At 41.8% G+C, this 21,357-nt stretch overlaps 1 protein-coding gene across 1 annotated transcript in view; it reads right to left on the bottom strand.

Annotated features, from left to right (window-relative positions):
- The window catches only part of LOC138588276 (protocadherin-15-like), a 170,563-nt gene that overhangs the window by 83,579 nt on the left and 65,627 nt on the right, over nucleotides 1-21,357 (bottom strand). Inside the window, exons 14-18 of the mRNA XM_069658288.1 lie at nucleotides 17,626-17,775; nucleotides 14,850-15,043; nucleotides 12,563-12,695; nucleotides 12,250-12,329; nucleotides 4,862-4,955 (exon numbers count right to left, since the gene is read on the bottom strand). Of these exons, the coding sequence (XP_069514389.1) occupies nucleotides 4,862-4,955; nucleotides 12,250-12,329; nucleotides 12,563-12,695; nucleotides 14,850-15,043; nucleotides 17,626-17,775 (651 nt within the window). The remainder of the gene's footprint in view (nucleotides 1-4,861; nucleotides 4,956-12,249; nucleotides 12,330-12,562; nucleotides 12,696-14,849; nucleotides 15,044-17,625; nucleotides 17,776-21,357) is intronic.

Genomic DNA, 21,357 nt, shown 5'->3' with positions numbered 1-21,357 from the left:
AGAAGCCTTTCGGATGAGACGTGAAACGTCTTTAAGAACTTCAACCAAGTCCAGCTGCCTTTTGGATTAAGCTTAGACTTATTGTGAACAACACTTGGTCGTGGTCCTGAAGAGACGTCACAGGTAAACAGAATAGAAATGGTTCCTGACACCAGAATAGACAGAGTCCCAAGCACTGCAAACGTGAATGATTAGACTAATCAAATGCATGGGGGAATATGCACACAAACACTTCCACATTAATATTGATAAATGGAATTTGAATGACAGCTCTGTTTTGCAGGTGAACTTTTCAGACTTCAGGATGTATTGACCTTCTGTAATCTTGCTGGGCCAGATGTGTTTATAGATTAAATAGAATGCCATTACTGTCATTGCACATTGTACAACTGAATATAGAGATCTTTGAGGTTAACATGATAGCGGACTATACGAGGTGGTGTGTGGAGCACAAAAGGATGAAATCACATCCATAACAACTGCCTTCCTTTGATTGTACACTTTTACTTGTGTAGCAAAGGTTGAAGGTTTGAGGATATCATAGATGCGGACAACATTTTTCCACAGTGTTAGAGTAATTTAACTTCTTTTGTGTGCATATTTTCTGTGTTTAAAAGTGTTTTATCTCAAGCTCAACTGTAGGCAAAGCAAATTCCACCCTCCGCCATCTGCGGTGTTCATTGCAGGGCTGGTATGTAACAATATACCGCCCTTAACCTTCAGACAATGACACCGCGCGCACACCTATAGCACTCCTATAAATCAACATAGGAAAAATGGCTGAATGCGTGCAATCTATGATCTCTCAGCGCACTGGGACGAAGCTGTGTGCAAAGAAATGATGTAAACGCTCTCCTTTGGGGAAGGCGGGAAGGATGGGCGGGTTTTGGGAGGAGCTGGCCTGTAAAGGAGAAAATACCTCCCTGAAGACATCTGTTTGAAGTTTCCCTGGCAGATGAGACATTGAGCCGCACGTCACAAAGGAAATGACCTAGTTAGTGTCACCTTCATCTCTCTGTGTCTGTTGGGAATTCCTTCATCATTGTTGCTTTCTTTATTCCAGCTTTTGAGCTACATAATCAGTGCTTTCATGTACCAATTGACATGGCAGCCATGTTAAAAACCATCACACTCCATGCCTCTGTTGCTCTTACAGCTTCTTAAAACCAGGAGAGGAAGAGTGGCGATAGAATCTACTTATTTTTCATTTTGCAGAATACCCGGAGCAAATTAGCATCGCCATCCGTGTGTGGGTGTTGTTATCAAAGCCAAAAATCCTACCTCAACGGCCACGAGTGTGATTAATGAGCTGCTATTATTTATTTAACATAAAATAGATGGAGCTCTCTGATGTCTTGTCTTGTGTCCTCGCTGTCTGAGGTGGCCGCTGGTGCTTTGCCTTTCAAGTGACAACTCTGACCAGAAGCTATGTTGCAAGGACTGATATAATCAGGCTGTTAAGAGTCATGTACTCCCTCCGCACAGGGCCAGAAGAAGAGCTTTATCCTGCATCCCTGGGTGACTTTTGCAAGATCTGAGTCCGCTCTGTGGTTGTGATTACAGCTTGAAATGTTGAGAATACAAATTTTGAATTGGTCACACAGATTAGCACAATTTTGTTTCATGCACTAGGAGACGTCAGGAAGTAGCATGAAAAAGTTTAGCCTGGAAAATAGGCGTAGCACCGTTGGGTTAAATGGCTTTCTTTTCTCCTTGTGTCAGCTTCCCACTGGTACCAAACTTCTGCACTAATTACACATCCAAACCCCTGGCGTCCTTGTCCTTTTCGTCATCCCTTCCCCTTTCCCTCTCTTCCTCCCGTGGTGATTTTGATCCTCTCCCCGTCTGCAGCCATCCTCGCAGTATGTCGCCTCGCTGAATGAGTCCCTCACCTCCACCTCCGCCCCTCCTGTACCCATCTCACTCATTCGAATTACTTCCTGTTGTGACAGCATTTCTTCCAAGCTGTGACATTTAGCACACAGGAGTCGGCCAGTAATTCACTGTGAGGGGAGACATTTAGCGCACACGTTCTCTACAGGTAAAGAGTGTCAGTTTGTGCGGGCCATCCATCAGTGTTGGGACAGAGAGCAGCGGGTTGTGGTTACATCCTTTTGTTTTGCACTCTTGTTTATTTATTTGCACAAAGCTGTCACTGTCCATCTCCTCAGCCCCGCCCACTTTTATTTGTTACACTCCTTTCCAGTGCTTTAGCTCAGGAGCACTCACTAATATTGGGATATATACACTTCTTAACCCTTTAATCCACAGACTGTATAAAAAGATGGACGACATGACAGCTCCCTAAAAGTGAAGCCAAACCCTCTCCATCGCCCCCTGCTGACTGGATAGGTCATAAAGCCCGCCTCCTCCATGTTAACAGATGGGACATGAGTCAAACTACAAAATCAAAATACACACCAAATAAATGTTTCTCAAACATGGTTTCTGTCATTATAGTTAGTTCTTAACATGCTGATTTACATCCAAGTGTTCATTTTCCTGACAAGTTCAGTTTTAATTAGTACCTGTCACAGCGGATATTTTAGCATCAATTTCGTACAATGAGAGCAGATGGAGACGCGGCGTCCATTTGTGTATACAGTCATTGCTTTAAACTCTGCAATAGATATGGGTCTGCAAGTGCAAGCATTGCTATCTTTAAAAACTTTATATCCCTAGAATCTGTACAGCCTTAGCTAAAAGGTGAGGTAAGTCAATAAATTATTATATCTGATAGGAGTATTGAAATTGTGTCTTAAAAATTATTAAAAAATCACGCATATATTGATCCAAAACAGTTTTAAATGGAGGTGCATTGACATTTCTTAGTGTTTGAAAGTAATTGGGATTCACAGCCGTAATTGAGAAGTTTGTTTACAAAGGGTTAAATCGCTCCACTTGACCAACACGCACAGCCTGCCAAAAGATGAAAAACCCAGCTGGGGTTCGGCGTGATTATGTGCGTGCAGGTGAGAGGGGGCCAATCAACATCACCTCTGTGACAGCTCATCAGCTAATGTTCATTACCCATCACACGCAGCATCTTAAAAAGGAAAGCACATTTCACCTCTGCCTGGAACAGAGGCAGCTGCAAAAACTGAGCCAACTGAGGTGAAGTCTAATTTAATTAAGACGGTTTATATGATTATCAGCTCTCGGTGGGAGACGGAGCAGCCAGCATTCACTTCCAGTTATAGAGTCTGCTGTTTCTCGGGGCTAAGTTACAGAGACAGCTCTGAGATGTAAACGCCGAGAAGTCACGACTGCTCGTTGTGACATCGATGTGCGGTTGTTTTCTAAAGAGTACAATTTTACACAATTAGTTTCCTCTGTATGTTTAGTACTTCTCGTCTGAAAAAAAGAGTTATACAATCTGTGCGGTGGTTTGAGACGACTGATGATGTCATAAAGATCTCTGACGCACATTTGTTATAATAAGCCTGCCTTACAAACAAACAAAGTGATTTTCTAACTGAATGTTGCTATCAGCTGCATGATGGGAAATGTGTTTTTGGAGCTTGACACATTTTAGGGACTGAAATCCTGCATGTTTTGGCCTCTGCTGCTTCGATTTTTTAACATTCAATACATTTTGGGCGCCGGTGTAGCTCAGTTGGTAGACCAGGTGGAACAATGTAGCGAGGCTACAGTCCATGACGCTGATCAGCCGTGGGTTCGACTTTGACCAGCAGCCCTTCGATGCATGTCATCCCGCTCTCTTGCCCCAATATTTCCTGTCATTTTTCACAGTCCTGTCTAATAAAGTCCAAAAGCCAAAATAATAATATTAAACACCACTCAGTTTCTTTAGTTTGTAGCTATATCACTGTATATGCTTGTAAACGATGCTGTGCATTCACTTTGCCCAAAGAGTTGTTTCATTTTATTTGGATCCGATTTATCAATCCTTTAGAAACAACATTTAACTGCTATCTCTGGAACAAATTTCATTGATTATTTTTTGGGCCTTTAATGTCTTTATTAGGGAGAGAGGACAGAAGATAGTGTGGGGATGACACGCGGCAGGGGGCCGAGGGCGGGAGTCGAACCTGGCGGCGCTGCATCGAGGACTGTAGCCTCTGTAAATGGGCCGTATGTATTACTATTTTTTATTTCTATTTTTATTTCTATTTTTATTGTTTCATTATTGTTTCATTACTGCCTCCTTATTCTTTATTAAATTTGAATTTTCATATCTCTCTCGTATTTAATATTTACCCTTTCTAAATGGAGCCTCCCAGCATAAGAAAAGCACACCATTGTACTTGTATAACCAGAGTGACAATAAACATCTTGAAATAGTGAATTCACTTAGTGACAAAAATAACTTGGCATTCAAAAAGCTTTTTTAACTTCATGCAGGTGTAAATTCTCGAATCACTTGAGTTTAAATCGAGTGACAGTCCTGAAAATCAGTCCTCATGAACACATCTATGCTGTGGAAAAAACTCAGCAGTGTTTTTCTAAAGCCTTTTGTCAGTGAAAAAATCCCACTTAGAGACTCAACAGGTTACTAGAGTCAAAAAATTCTGTTCCACATTCAGTCGGTGTGACGTAAATGAGCAGACAGGCCTTATTCATCTTGGTTTGGCTTAAAGATGTGCTGCTCCTGACTCTTAATGCTCCTGCAAATTTTATGAAAACGTGACAAAATACAGGGTATTAAGCTCTGAGGGTTGAAATGCACTATTAGATTTCCCAAGCTAATGAAGCACTTGGGTTCAGTGCGCCATATTTCTGAGCTAATGCGCTTTTATGAGAACATCCTATTTCAGCTTAATGTGTTCAAAATGTGTTCAAAACTCGCCGAACCCTGAGGAATCAGGCCAACAGCTTAATAAAGAGGTTTGTGTCTCACCCCTCCAGGGTTGCCGTCGGAGGCTGTGACAATCAGACGGTACTGATCTGTGGTCTCTCTGTCCAGAGGCTTTCCCAGGAGCAGAAGGCCAATCCTGCAGAGAGAGGTCAGAGAAGACACTTGTAAACAAGTAGAGGCATCAAACAACAACCTCACGAAACACGAAAAAAACACAGGGCTTGTGTGCATCATAAGAAACAGAACATTTATTAAAAGACTCGTTCAATAGCTTCGAATACTTATTCGCTGATGCAACAGAGGGTGATGGAGAGGGCTGCACTTCAGAGTTTATTTACTTCCAGATTAGGCAGATTTATAAAATATGGCGGTGATAGAGGAGGGTGAGTTTAGTGTGGAGAACAGGTGGGATTTTAAACACTCCCACTCTGTCTTTTTCTCCCCTCAGCCCGCCTCCTGCTCCCAAAGCACACCAACTACAGACAGAAAGATTCATGTTTTCTTTCCAAGGACTGCAGCAGACACAGCGGCCCTCCTGCGTGCTCACCAGGTATAATTTTGCACTTTGGCATTCCAAACACAAAGTGGGGATGCATTCCCAAGCAGTCTACACTGCATTATCTTTGTTTGCACACACAGGCAAGACACGCAAGTGCAAATGCCGACACACACACACACACAGCATGCACAAAACAATTTCAATGCCACACTCAGGAGAGGCTCTGCCAGAACCACAAATGGAAGGAAAGACAAATGCATGTGAACGCACTGCTAGATTAATGCCCGTCGCAATTCCCCGCTGTCCCCTTGCTCCTTCACATTTCTAATTTAAAGCTCCTTTGGCCGAACAGTCCAGGCAGAACCTGAGCGCTGCTCCTCGCCTGCCTCTCCGACCTGCAAACGTATAAAACTAGAGAGCCTCATCTCTAAATCTGACCAAAACCGTTGATTAACATTGTCTCTTTCTCAGGGCACTTATGGAGAACACATAGCTTTGAACACCTGATGATCGCTGGTTCAAGAGGGCAGAGGCGGCTCTCTAAAAAACCCATAAAAATGCATCACTGCATCCTTGACTTGCTGCTGCGCTCATGTTTAGTTATACATAAGCACAAGAGTAAAAATAGCCCTCTCAGTTCATCTTAAGGTGCAGGAAGCTTTCATGCGAATATGACAATGAAGACAGTCTCTGATAATTGGTATAATTGCAGCGATAATGATGATCTTGATGGTGATGATGACAGAGATTAGCGTGAGTAATGCCACTTTGCCAGCCTGGGGAGGTTTTATTCTCTACGACAGCTTAAGACTGGGCCCGAGAGGTTCACTGATCATGTGCGATCGCGCCCCGCCTCCGCTCCACAGTCACCGCAAATGAAAAGATGTTGTCAGACAGATGAGAGGCTGATAACAGCGTAGTCTAAAGTGACAACAGAGCAGGTTAGAGGCTATCCATCCCAGTCACAGTGAGTCAGTTGATCCTTCATTCTGCTAAGTTGTGTTTCTCTACGGTAAATAGGACTTGATGTTAAGTTCCAGGTGGTATTGGTGATTTACAGCAGATCAAATGTGGCAAGTCGAGGTGTGTCGAGATTTCAGGATAATTTAAAGAGGAAAATCTCATTGAACATAATATAAAAGACACATTTTTGACACACATTTACACTCAAATTAAATAATTTACACTAAATAACTTTGAATCTATTCATTGATATCTGACAAGGAAGTTTTCAGCTCCATGTGGGAATACACAACGTACTTTCTCTTTGTTTTTTCGATCTTAGTTTTGATTCTACCCTGAAGTAAGAAAATCAGCTGGAACAAAGGGCCATGAGGACGCACTGGAAAAAAACTCTAACATCGAAGTCGGCATGGCCTCTTGGTTAGGCTTCTGTGACCTTCAGTCCTTCAAGAAAAATACAAATATAATAACAGAACATAAAAATATTTGGATTGTAACCTGGCTCATAGTGGATTTTTCTGTGGACTGATATTAAAATAGGCAAAATTGTTGTGTAATAAATCTGATAACAAAATATTTTGGAAGAGAAAAGGCGTGGGCAATATGACCTCTGACCTGAACAATGAACAGTCTTACTTGTAGATATTTGGGTCTTTTACCACACTTGGTTCAGCGACTCTGACGCCGCATGAAAAAGTACTAGTAGCTGCAGTTGTGTTACTTACACAGTATGTTATCTACCATTTCTGACGGTGTTCAAATGTATGTTTAAAAACGCGACACTGGTGACGGTATTGAAACCGGTATACCGCCCACCCATAGAATAATGTATTACTAAGCATAACCATGACACTGTAGCGTCAGACGAACGAGCGCAACACGTAAGCGTCAAGGCAGCATCTATTTTGCAATCTACCCTGGCTGCCACAACAGCAAAGATGAGTCTCAAAGTGAGCCAATGGTAGTTGCAATTCCTGGCCATAAATAGGGACGGCACTGACGCCAAGAAGTGTGCCGGACACAATAGAAGAAGAGAACTTTGCATCCGACTTGTTAGACGTACTTCATACATTCTGTATTTATGTAGGATGTAGATTAAAATGAGAATGAATTAATAGGATTGGTACCCAGATGTTGAGCAAATGTACATATTCATTGCTTTCAACTTAATCTTGCCTGCTCATCTAGCCGATCAACAACTTAAATAGGAAACTGAAGTTGGCCAGAATGAAGAGATCACATCGTTTGACATGGACTCCTTGGTTGTGGGCATGTGTTTACATAGCAGTCAAAGGCTTTCTTTCTGATGCGCAGCAGCAGGGACTAAATAGACGCGTCAAACAAACTCGAGTATTACACCCGCCTCCCGCGCAGCATACGCCGCTGGTGGAGATTGCAGCATTGAATAACATTGGTTCTGTCCTGGTGTCAAAAGTATGCTTCAAATACGTTGCCTGTGTAGATTCCCTATAGGATTAATTATCCAAGCATATAATAAATTATGTTCTTGATAAAGACCCCATAGACTTATTTGGTTTTTCAAAGAATTCTGACCAATAAACATATTTTTCATAGCAAAAATAAACCTGTCAGCACTTTAAGTGGACGAACTATGTAATGAGGCATTGTTTTAAATTACATTAAACCCAATCTGGCTGGTCTGTACTGCAATTTCTTGTTACTTACAGGACAAAATAATTACAGATACCTACTGTCTGTACATTTTACACCTGAATTAAACTGTTTAAGTTCTCTCTTTTGGACAAACCATAAAGAATAAACATTGTTCCTAAACTATGTAAGAAAGAAATACAGGTGTATGTGCTATCAGCTGATGTATTGGAGATGTATGCAGCACATTTAGTCGGCCGACTTGCTAAATCTTTGGAACTATTTTGTTGCGCCAAACATCAAACAGACAGTGGAATAAAATTCAAAGCTGCTGGAAGAATATGTTAACTTCACATCAGTCCCACCTGACCTGGAAATAATAAATACTGTATACTCGTTGTGATGTGTTTAACTGGGATCCTGCCTCCACCAGTTAATATATGATTACCGAACGCTCTCTGTATAGCACCTGGTTGTTGACAGAGGCCCTGATTCACTCTGCGTCCTGCTCACTACCATTATGTTGAGTGAATCTAAAGCATTCCCACCTCCCTCAGGGGACCCTGCCCCATTTATGTGGAGTTATAGACGAGAGCGCTCATTATTCATAATAGCTGGATGGAACCGGCTCCATATGTAGCCTGAATCTGAACATGCAGCGGTGCAAAAAATCTCTTCAGTGAATCACACCGCCGCTCTGAAGGGTTGAAAAACGAGAGCGTGAAGTGGGGCTCTGGATATTGCACACTCATCAAGCGTAGCAGCTAATCATTCTGTGATTCATTTGCTATATCAGCAACTGTTTGAAGTTATTATATTGCTAGGTTGCTGAGAGATTGTGATGCGATTGTAATATTTCAGCCACGCAGGGAGTGTACTCAGTGGGAATGTGTGGATCTATTTCAGTGAGATACTTCTCATATCAGAGTCCACGGTGGTGTCAAGAGCAAGAGCAAACTAGCCTTATTTTGATCACGTCTCCATGGCTTTGCTTACTGTTACCTCTATGAATCCGTAAAGTACACCTACCACCTCTAAACAAACAATTTGAACACAGATTAGGAGTCAACAAAAGGCACTGATACAGTTCCGCAGCACAGCTTGTCCTAGCGTAGCCGGAAGAGCGGGGCTGCAGACAAAAGAAGCTTTAATCAATTAGTGTGAAACGTGTCTGGCAGGGTCCTGGATTCTCAGTCTCCCCACGTCGCCTCTCTCCATATTTACTCGCTTATTTAAGGGATGGTTGAAAGCACTGACCACTTTAATATTTCATGCCTTTCCCTGTGTCCCTGTGGTGGTTGGAAGAGGTGGGTTTCGAAAATGTTGATTATGAGAGGTGAGGTAAGATATTTGGGGACCTTTTTCTCTCTCCAGAAAAATAAAGTGTTTTTTTGCTTCTCTCAGAAAGAGGAGGAGGGAGCTAAGTAGGAGCAAACCTCATCCATGAAATGAAGTTCTATTTTGTGTGATGAGTTCTTTGAGGCTCTGGCTGCTTTGACCTAATTTACTTGATAAAAAAAAAAATCCAGGTTCACATTGTTTTCTTTCATCTCACACAGGCTTCACCAGAATTATTAACAGTATTTTGATGCTAAGCAAAAGGAACTTCTCCTTTTCAACACCTTTTACTAGAAGAAGAAGTTCAGTTACTCACTCACTGTTTTGATGCTCAATCAATATGCACCCATACAATCACTCTTCACATAATCATCTGACATTCACATTTTGCCACCGCCTCTGTGAGCCAATCATCTCATTGCCGTCGCAGTTTTAAACTCTCTCTATCTGTTGCCGTCAGTTGTAATCACGGTCAAACGGACGCGACCCTCCATCACCCCGTTTCACCCTCCAGTCCTTAATAGATTCAGTGTCCAAGGGTGCTACCACCATCAGAAGTTCTGCCCATATCACATCAATTATTACTCCTCTTGACCGATGTCTAGACTCCATCCGGGGGGCATTGTTTTATATCTCTCAGCATCAACGCCGCTTTAAAATGATGATGATGATGATGCTTTGATCCCATCACAAAAAACGTATAAACGTATAAAATTGTGTTTACAGTTTTTTCTTTCTTCTATTAAGTCTCTTGAGTTAAATTGTGTCTTTAAAGGAAAAAAAAAAAAGCTGGCTCCACACTTTGACTAATATATATTATTCAAATGTTTTACATGTCTGTGGTTTATGAAAATGAATAGTTAAAGGTATAATCTCGAAGATTTTCATGTAAATAAGAGTCACTATCTATCACCGAATGCGTTAACACAATGGTGATTGAGCCTATGGCCCACTGATGAAAGCCTTTGCATTTGCAGAATAACAGACTGGGTGTCTGTGGCGACTTTGCGGTAAAAATCACAAGCAGCGCCCAGTAAGTGACGTGTTTTCCATCAGCCAGCAGTGGTTGGTCTGCCAGAGAGGGTAGGCGGAGCTAAGCAGATGCTTTTCTGGTCTCTGCCATTGTTGCGAGTAAACAGTAATCTACTATGGCTGAACAAACAAAGAAAAGATCGATGACGACAGATACAACTTCAAAAATAAGTGAAAATCCAAAGAAAAAGAAACAAATTCGACGCTCAGATGAAGGCAAACAGTCTAAAAAGGAAAGCGACCGTAACAACCGGAGCCAACCGTGGACGTCACATATGCAACACTGTCTGGATATCTGGGAAGTGTGCTCCCGCAATTACCGTTAATCGCCATATGTGCCGCCAAAGAGAACGAAACTGAGATCTTCAAGATTACAACTTTAATTAAAAGTTATTTTTTATCATATTTTCATTCTATTTACACAATACTATAACTTTAGTCAGTTTCTTTATGTTACTATTGTTGTTCCAGTCTAACCAGTACATGTGGCATCAATTGTCTCTGTGTCCTGGAAGGACAGTTTCCTCCTATGTTGCCCTCACTGCCTTTCTTTTGCCCCATTATATTTCTCTTTCTTCTCCAAATTGGGGGTCATAAAATACATATATTGTAAATCTCTTTGAGGCATTTTGGGCTCCAGATAAAAACTTGACTTGACTCGACTAGAAGAGCATGGGCATCATGAACACAAACAACGTACCAAGACAGCAATCATGTAAAAACGTGTACTTTTCAACTTGTTTAATTGGGATTCATGTCGGTGCCAGAAGCCAGCGGCGGTCATATATTGGCTAATAAATCAGCCAAAGCAAATAATTGGCAGTCAGCATCTACTCCCTGTTATCATGATTGCACATCCCTCTCCTCTCTTTCCATCTTACTGACCACCATCACTCGCTCTGGCAGGCGCATCACGAGAGAGGAGCTAATGGTCACAGTCAGACCCTGCCTGTTAGTGTGACGGGCTGAGTCACTGTTTGTCTGCATTCAGCCTTTGCAATTGAGAAAAGATCATAAAAACAAAGTGTATTGAAAACTCCTAAAGCTGAGTCGTACTTATGGTCATTTGAAGGTTTGCTCTTGCAGGACTATTGTAGCTTGCCGGGGGCGCGTTATCCATCCATTCATCATTTATACAAACATGCAGCATGAAGTGTTTCACACAAGATTAAACCAACAAAAGCAAAAAAGAGTTCAGACAAAATTAGAAATTAAATGCAGTACAACAATAAAAAGGTAAAATGTTCAAAGAAATAAACATAAGGGATAAAAAAAAAGCAATTAGTAATTATTTTAAATTAAAACCTGAGGCTGGAAATAACAGGGAACCTAAATTTGAAGCTAGTTTAAAAAGAAAAATCATTATGTTTATATTATGTTTATATTCTGCCAGCTGTGGCTCAGAGTTAGACTGGGTCACCCTCCAATCAGAAGGTCAGCAATTCAATCCCCAGCTCCTTCAGTCGACATGTCGTAGGGCAAGATTGGACGAGAAGCTGATCGCTAGTCAGTCGCAGGGCTGACACGCATGAGGATTTGAACTTTGAACCTCCTAGCTGTTAGGCGATGGCGCTAACCATGGCATAACGGCACAAAATGAGTGAATGAATGTTTGTGTTAAAGGTTGAATTCTGACATGCAGTGTAAAAGCGCTTTGAATGGTCTGAAGACTAGAAATGTGTGAAAGTGCAGTGCATTTACTATTCATGTTATTCATGTTCAGCATGCAAAGGGAGAAAGCTTTCAATTCACACCAGTGACCCGCATGCTGTTGAATTAGGGAGGAAACCAGAGAAGCCCCGCGCAGGTACGAGACCAACATGCCGACTTCCTATTTGTATTTTAAAATCATTTTAAAATCAGAGATCGATCAGTAATTTACGAGCATTTCCACCCATGCATATATCTGCACATCCGTCCATCACAAGCTGGCCTTGGTGGGAATATCTTATGAGGCCCATTTGCGTTTAAAACTATCTGGACTTACGTTTCTGAGAGGTTGAAGACCTTCTGGGAATCCCCCCTCACGATGCGGTATGTGATCGGGTCATTTTCTCTGTCTGTGGCCTGGGGGAAGGAAAAGAGAAGCAGGACCTTGAAGATCATATAGCTCCATTAAAGCTAAGAGCTGTAATATATGGCAGCAGAGCAACAAGGATGCTGTGCTGGAGAGAAAGTGGGAATACTGCATGCTGGAGAGTGAAATGCGAGAGAGAAACTTGTTGACTTTGTTGCTTTAAAATACAATAAACTTTAACAATGTACAAAAAACATGTAATCAGTTCTTCTTCGTGGGTCACCTGCAGATTGACCAGAATGGCTCCTATCCGCATGGCCTCGCTGATTTCCAGGTTGTAGGTGAGGAGAGGGAAGCGTGGGGGGCTCTGGTTGTTAGGCGGCAAAACTTCAATGTACACAGTCGTGATGGAGCTCCTGGCAGAAAAAGAAGAGCAAACATCAGCCCACTGACAGCATGAGTTTCTTCTTGACAACCTGTTGAGCCGTGGTGAAGAACATTGCCCACAGCATAGTGGAAAATATTTATCATCTATAATCCATCACTAGAGCTCTCGTGTTGCTGTGTTGATTGCAGAAAAGAAAAAGAATCGATTTTGGTCGCTTTCTGGTCAAGTGGGGTCTTTATGTGATCTCAGTGGTATAATTAATGTTCCTTTATGTGTTCTTATGTGTCAAACACAAAGCAGGTCTTTTGTTCATGAGAGAAAAATTAGCTTTAAATCAGCCTGCTTGTTCTCGCATGTTCACATGAATCCAACAGAAGTGAGTGGATTGATTTTTTATCCATTCTGACACCTTAATTCATGTGAAACATTATAGGTACATGTAATGTACTTGAATATTATCTGACATGTGCAGTGCAAATGCTGTAGTAGAAGGTGTTATTATGTCAACCTGCAGCCTGCTTTAGCTTCAGGGCCATTAAACAGAACTCTGACAGGCTCAGTTTTACTTCATATTTAGGGTTGAAACACTTTGTCATGAATTTCACCTTGAACTGAGATACTTTGCTTTATCACCAAATCAATTCTTTGCCTTTTAAAAGGTATAATCCAGCGCCGGTTTGGATCAGGTTGAATCAGCGACCACATGCAGAGGCTATAGTCCTCCATGCAGCGGCCCCGGGTTAAATTCCCGCCCTCGGCCCCTTGCCGCGTGTCATCCCCACTCTCTCTTACCCCATTTCCACTACTATCCACTGTTGTCTCTCTTAAACAAAGGGATAAAAAGCCAACTAAATAAATAAATAAATAAATAAATAAAAGGTATAATCTTGAATATCTCAGTTTCATTCTATTTGGCAGCACCTTATGGCGATAAAAGGCATAAACTTCCCAGATAACCAGACGTCCACGGTTGGCTCCCTTTGTTACGGTTGCAACCTCGGATCCCATCAGCTATATAGCCTCTGGGGATAAGCGAGCGGGGTAAGCGATAAACGACTTCCCGTCAAGACTTCCTTTTCTGCGTGCTGCATTGTTACAGAAAGAGAAACTGTTTTCTTGTGATTTACTGGTTGATGAAGCAGATTTGTAAGAAGTAAAAATTCAAGCTTTGTCAGAAAACTTTTAAAATGCTTATTTGTTGAACTGAGGTCAGATCGATCTGATGCATTCGAGGAAGTCGGGAAATCTGAACGGCTGTCGTGACATAGCGTCAAGGGAATTCATCTCAAGTTAAGATTTTAAGTTTTAGATCTAGAACGGATTGTTAGCTGAACTTTCATGCAGTTGTCTGTTTATAGAGATAAATAAGAAGCTAAATCGTCGTCAGATAGCCACTGATAGGAGCCGGGATGTCATTTTTCTTTGGATTTTCACTTATTTTTGAAGTTGTATCTGTAGTCATCGATCTTTTCTTTGTTTGTTCAGCCATAGATTACTGTCTACTCGCAACACTTGCAGAGACCAGAAAAGCAGCCGCTTAGCTCCGCCTACCCTCTCTGGCAGACCAACCACTGCTGGGTGATGGAAAACGCGTCATTAACTGGGCGCCGCTTGTGATTTTTCCGCAAATGTCGTCACAGACACCCAGTCTGTAATACTGCAAAGTCAAAGGCTTTCATCAGTGGGCCACAGGCTCAGTCATCGTTACCTCATTTGGCACAGATAGATAGATAGTGACTTAGCAGACGTGTATTTAAATGAAAATCTTTGATATTATATCTTTAAACAGAAGATAAAGACGTGGCGATGTATAAAACATCTCATACCAGTGTAAAATTGAACAAGACCATCTGTTTTCGAGTCACCACAGCCTGTAAGAAATGTTATTTCTCCATCATTTTCTTTATAATTCATACTTCAGAGAAGATACGCCATTCAGAGACTAGTCAATCACTATGAGCACATATTTAATTAAAAAGGACTTGTGCATGTTTGTAGCTCCGCTGATGCTCAAAGCAGTCAGAAAAATGAAACTGACTGCGTAAGTTCGGCAACAAGTAAGAATCAAATCTGTTCTTTATAAAAAAAGTAATGATCTGACGTCAAATTTAAATATTGATCCCTCCTTTCTACTGATGAATGAAGAGAAAGAGAGCATCGGTGCAAGGCTGCTGTCCAGTACCTCCTCTGGGTCTCCGGTGCGTTGTCGAAAGCCTTGACGGTCAGCGCGTAAGATCGTCCCACAATTAAAGTGACACCGGGCGCCACAGTGATGCGTCCCGTGCGATTGCTAATGATGAAGTCTCCCAGGGCACCAGCCAGTATCTCATAAGTCACCAGACCGTTCAGTCCCTCGTCAGCGTCTGCAGCCGTCAACTGGGAGAGAAAGAGACGGATCGACATTATAGAAAATAACATGTTTGTATTTTTTATCTGTAGTTTTGCAGGGGGGAGTTCTGCACAGCTGCCAGCGACGCGCGCACTGAACCAATCAAGCAGGAAATGTTTCTCAGCAGGGGGTTACGGCTGAGTTCAGTCAAGCTGCCAACCTGCAGAAGAATCTGTACTGGTGCCTCATTATGATCTAATGAAAACATGACCTTTGTTTAATCTAGAAAGATGAATAAACTGTAATCTGACCAACTTCTCCTGCCAGCTGTGCCCTCATTACTCCCATTGATTGTAGTTTGGTGACCTTACCCAATACAGTGTGGATAGCATGGGGTTAATTCCATGCTGCCTAGATTGCGGAAAGATGGCTGCTGAGCGGATCTCTTGGGAAGTAGGATGATGAAAAAAGCACAATGTATAAATATATCATTTCTAACACACTTTGTTGTCAAATAAATTAAGCATCCACCATTTCCTTCAAGCCAATTATTCAGTGCACCCCGCTGCCTGTAATTATGCGTCCTCATGCTGTAGTTGGCTTCATATCATTGAGGCCTTGAAACTTTAATCCAAGCTGCCCAGACCTCCTTTTTCATGCTCCTGATGTGGTAGCATCAAATAAGCAGCAGCATTCTCAGGGGGCCCGCGGCTCTCATAAACGGCTTATAAAAATCGGTTAAGCGGTCATACCAGACACTCTGTGACCCCTGGCCTCATTTCAGGGAGGGCGAAACGGCTGGTTTTGGAGGCAGATTAAACTTGACCTTCTCAGCGTTTTCACATTTTTTGGAGTGGCTGTGCTAAGAGGACAGATCAGCTGAAAGAAGAAAAGATCACGCTCCGACTGCCAAAGAAGAGACAATGGAATGTATAGCAGAAAGGGGTTATGATATACATTGTGAAGCCTGTGTGTGCATGTATATGTGCCTGTGCATGCCTTTTATACATATGTCCGGTACATTTGCAAGAATGACTGCTTTGAAATTGTATGGAAAGTAAAGACAACCATGACCTTTACAGCCAGAGCACTAATACAACCAATCGTCCTGAGTTGTTTTAATCTAGAATAAAAACTACATCAACAAAAGATTAAATTCTGTTTTCAGTTGATAGCTAAGACTTCTGTTTTTCACGTCACTGCGTCATCACAGATGACGTCATTATATTATGTTACAAGTGGTAAAAGAAAAAACGGCGTAACAACACAAGGGGGAGCTGCAACATGACATGATCTTGTTTAAATGGATCTTTCTGAGGATTTCTTTACATTATGTTGTATGCAGTTTTGTGTGTTTTTAGGACTGTGCCGAGTTCACAAAACTTCAGGAGTTTTAAGAAAATGTTTATTCATGTTTCTACATTTGGATTAGAGCTGTTTTGGATCGATATGTTTTGTGTGTTTATTTAGCAAAGTCTGATGAAAATACAAGTCAGATTTCAATAACTTTATCAATTCCTGTGGTTTATTTACTTACACAACCTTTAAAGAGCAGCTCCAGTCACGTTTTAAGACATCTAAAATGTTCTGCTTGAAATAATAAATTGCATATGATGTGTTTTTTCTTCAAAAATTTTAAAAATCCTCCAAAGGCATCTCCTCCTTCTCCCTCATTAAAAATTCCCGAATCTGCATAGTCCCCGCCCACGATGCCAATGTGTAACCACCCCCTCCGTCGCGGAAACAAAACACGTCTCTGCCATCGTTTAGCAGCAACTTGTTGAAACTTAGCTAGCTTGAAATGTAGTAATTAGTAGTAACGTTAACGTTAGTAGTCAGTAGTGAGTTTGAAAAAAATATGCTGACGGTTACAGCTGGCTCCCGCTTCGCCGCAGCGGTTGCCATAGGTTACACATAATGATATGCATAGCGTCACCCCGTCCATTTACGGAATTGGCTCCTTAGCTTTGTGATGTCTCAAACCAGCCAATCTAAAAATGTGTTGTTCAGCCTGTCCTTGGTACACTGCAGTTTAAAAGCAGACAGGCCCAGCCATGGAGATGACTGCTTATGTTGTCCCTGATATGTCTTGTAGCGCATGAAGAACACCAAATGGAGATGTTTACAAGGTTACACACTTGATTTTCATTGGAGGGGGTCTTTGAGGGGGATATGAACCATTCTAAGATAATCCTAGAAATGGCATCAGAATAAGCAAAAATACCAATGTATGCACTGGCAGGGCAATGTCTGTTGCAGAATTTGAAGCATTAAATCCTTTTTTGCAGGGGTTAAGGGTCATCACTGATGCCTTCCACTATGAATTATGATAATAGTTGATCTCAGACGGAGAGAAACGTTCACTTCGACTCCTCTGTCATGACTGCAGATGAGACGAATGGAACTGTTCCAGGGGCTTTCCTGTCAACACAATGCTCTGGATTGTTGTGGTTATTTGCTTTGAGCATAAAAGAACGTGTGTGTGTGTGTGTGTGTGTGTGTGTGTGAGTGAGGGAGATTCTGTGTGATGGGGACAAAGGCAGAGGCGTTAAGCAGAGTGCCAGAGAAAGAGACCAAAAAAGAAAGAGGAGGGGTGAAAGGCGACGAGAACGATTGTTGGATTGATTACCTGTAGCACCGTCTCGCCCGGCTGCATGTCTGTGAAGACTTCCACGCTGTAGGAGACCTCGCCAAACGTGGGCGTGTTGTCGTTGGCATCAATGACCAGAATGTTTACAGTAACCGGGCTGCTCTGCTGGACGCCGTCTGATGCCACCATCTGCAAAGACAATAAAAGGAATACGGATTGTAGCTTAAGAATCTGAGGGGAAGCAAACGAAGTCTGTTCGCTGAAATAAATCACAGAAAAATCAGTGTTCAAGATATTCTGTCGACCCTCAAAATGTTTTTACCGCCACAATAAAGTCACTTTTCCTTTGTGTATGTTCATTTTTCATTCCCTTAACATTATAAAAGCCTGCTTGCCTTAAAGACGGTTTACAAACTGAGCAAACTGCATGTGTATTCGTCCCTGGCAGCTCTCAAATCCACTTCTTGGCAAAGGAGAAAGAAAATGGACCGAGTAAAACAGCAAATGAAGTGTAGGAGAGATGAGATCCAAACAATAACTGTGGCAGCAGAAAGAAATACATGTTTCTGTGAGGGGAAATTGCTTTTCCACCAAAATTTGCACTCAGTGTTGGAATGGGAATGACATGTCATGCTGGTTATATGCCGCAATATACATCAGGAAGGTCCTTGAGTTGCAACTAAACACTCACAGTGAAATGTTGATCAAAAAACATGTGATGGTACAAACTACAGCAGCTATTTTCTCTCCTTTCAAATAGAGTTTCTGTTCTCCAAACAGACCCAGGAGAGAGACAGCAGACATTTTTGGAAGACAAGGGGGAAATTACCGAGTCATCACGACTGTGTGTGTAGACACTTCACACGAAAAAGCATGTGCAAGTACTGACACGATTCTCTACACAAACAAACACCTACAAAACAGTTGTAAACAATGTCAATTCTTCCTCTTCAGCCCCATTTTCTCCCACACACACACACACACACACACACACACACACACACACACACACACACACACACAGTAACAGTAACAACTGAAACAAAACACAAACAAAATCATCTTCGAAGGCTGATATTTATCTAAATTGGATCCGCGCGCTCTCTCCTAGCAGGCCGGGATACACAGGGTAATTATAAAATTGATTTGATGCTAGCATTTACCCAAAGACACGATTCCTCTCAATAACAATCTGGGAAATAACATCATCTTCAGACGAGCAAGAAGCCTAACCTTCAGAGACTCCATGCTGTTATCTAGTAAACATTATGCTAACAAGCTTTCAGCTAGAACTAGAATATCAATCACTTGTAATTTCTGATAATGCGACCAATTAAGATTGTTTCTCCAAGATGCCATTTGCAATATGTTTGACCTGTTTTAACTGTTTGGTTATAATTATGCCATTAACTGCTTTTCACACTGTTTCCACAGGCCGCACAGTGAAAGCAGCAGCAGCTTCAGTCTTCTGTCAGTCTCTAATTATGATGCGTTCAGGAGCAGCGCTGTTGTGTAGATCACCGACTATTGACTATGTGAATAAAATAGAAGAAAATAAGTCTCAAAAGATCCTTCAGAGACAAGTGTAAATGAAACACACAGCCTGTGCTGACAGCTGTATTGATCCCATCAAATGTACATGAGATGAACTACTGAGAATTCGAGCTGAAATGCATCCTTGTAGACTTCTGTTAACTTTCACATTATTATTATGGTGGCAAAAAATACCAGTAAACAATTTTCTATTGATAATCATCAAACTTTCATGAAATAATAATATTAGTATTAATATATAGCAAAACATAACACTTTACACCATGACTGGCTTGAATTTTGTTTGCAGAAGAGTGCTAAAGCACTCACATCAAATACACTTCCTACACCATGAACTAAAGCTGGTCGAATGTAAAATGTTTAACGTGTCCTGTGCACTTATTAAAGCTACAGTAAGCAACATTATTTCATAAGAATTTAGTTAAAATAACACATTTTGATTATTGCATTTCCCTAACAATATTAAATTGAAATGATGTTGATTGCTGATCTACGACTGTGAATGCCCGCCAATCAGGGATAGCTTTCCACGTAACTGGCCAATCACAGCGACTCTCGAGAAACTACCGTCATCCAGCTTCTACGTGACTTGTGTCAGCAGCGTGCACGCAGAGGTTCTGTCAGTCAGGAGCTGTGGCAACTTGCGGTAATTTTCCTCTACATCCTTTGCTGCAAGAGGAAGCAAAAAGATGGTGGAGCTTGGAGGAGAAAAAAAAAGATACAAAGAGAGCCTTGAATAAAAAGAGGGATCAGACGAGTGGGAGTGTAAGGGATTGAAGAGCGGAGAGGTTGCCCTGTTCCTTCTTCACAGGTAACGGTAGCTCTCACGGTAACCGCTAATGTCAGCACCTAGAGGTAGAAAGGTGGTCCACACCAAAAATCATAACAGAGTGCTGCAGGTGCTGCAGAGAGACGCACCGCACAACGACTGCGCTGCACACACCAGTTGCAAAATGCATGTGCATGTTTGGTGTAGCGGAGTAATACAGAGAGGCAGAATGTTATTTACATTCATGTTGCTTAATTTTTCCAATTTCACAAATTGTTATTGATTGCACCTGATTCTAAGACTTTCTGGTGTGCGAGGACTTTGTGTTACCAGTTTAAAAAAAAAAGGCATCTCAAACATAATAGATACATGAGGTTCCAATAATGTTTTAATTGTGACCTGCCATATTGTACACAGCCCCTTTAAAATCCATAAATAAATAGTCCACAAGCACCGACTGCTTCTCTGCACTCCACCTCCACATTTCTAACACAAGTTGCATGTCAAAGCTACAGTAGCTGAAGGTTCATCTAGTTCATAGTCCTGTCTCTGTTTGGCTAGCAGAAGGCTGTTCCCTTGTGGCTAAAACAAATTAAAGCAGGAATGTCCTGTGTTAGCCTCTGGAAACTAAAAACCCTTCAAAAACTGCAATATTGAAATCGAAATAGTCAGAGATGTTGTTACCATCAGAGGCCGGTGTTTTGGCACAGCCCTGACAGAAACAGACATTCTCATGTAGGATGAAAGGAACCATCCCTAGCACCAAAGGGATGCTACTTTAGTAAAAGTAAAGATTAGAATGAAGATGGAAATTCTGGCAGGGTGTGTCGGTCTTTACAAAAACATCTCCGTCAGAAGATTTCCAGCATTTATTGTAAAGCACATTTGCACAATAAAGGCCACTAAAATATTCACCAGGCAATAAGAATCATCCTAAATTCTGATTTACAGAATGTCTCAGAGAGATCGAGCGGACACGCTGCTGAAGAGGCCGTGGAAATCTAAAAGTACACTGTATTGAACAGTCACCACTGCCCAGCAGAAGCACGCACCGCCAGCTTTTACTGTCATGTGAAGTCAGCATGGCTCCTGAGCTTAAAAGCTTTCTAAGTACTTATATCCAAGAAATAAAACCAGCATTTAAGAGCTGTATATGCCGAACCACAGAGAAAACTATAATGGACACGAATGGAAGAAGTACGCATCAACTAACTGGTGGCGCACAGCACAAAAAAAGGTGAATTTGCTACAGGCAAAATAAACATATCCTGCCTTCAGAGACGCCAAAGCCGTCTACCAAACCGAACATCACACCTCAGTATCTACAGCAAACCAAACCATCCCTGCTTAGAAACTCCTGCGGTCTTCAGGGAATTCTCTCCTGCAGCGCTCACTGCTGGTTTACTGATGCTCTCTAATCCAGAAGAATCGGCCTGGACAGTAAAAGC

Source organism: Semicossyphus pulcher, unplaced genomic scaffold (assembly GCF_022749685.1).
Source record: "Semicossyphus pulcher isolate SPU_LCO1_2020_fin unplaced genomic scaffold, fSemPul1.0.p SCAF_12, whole genome shotgun sequence".
Lineage (NCBI taxonomy): Eukaryota > Metazoa > Chordata > Actinopteri > Labriformes > Labridae > Semicossyphus > Semicossyphus pulcher.
Note: the sequence above shows the minus strand (reverse complement) of the source record. Positions and strands in the feature narration are given on the sequence as shown.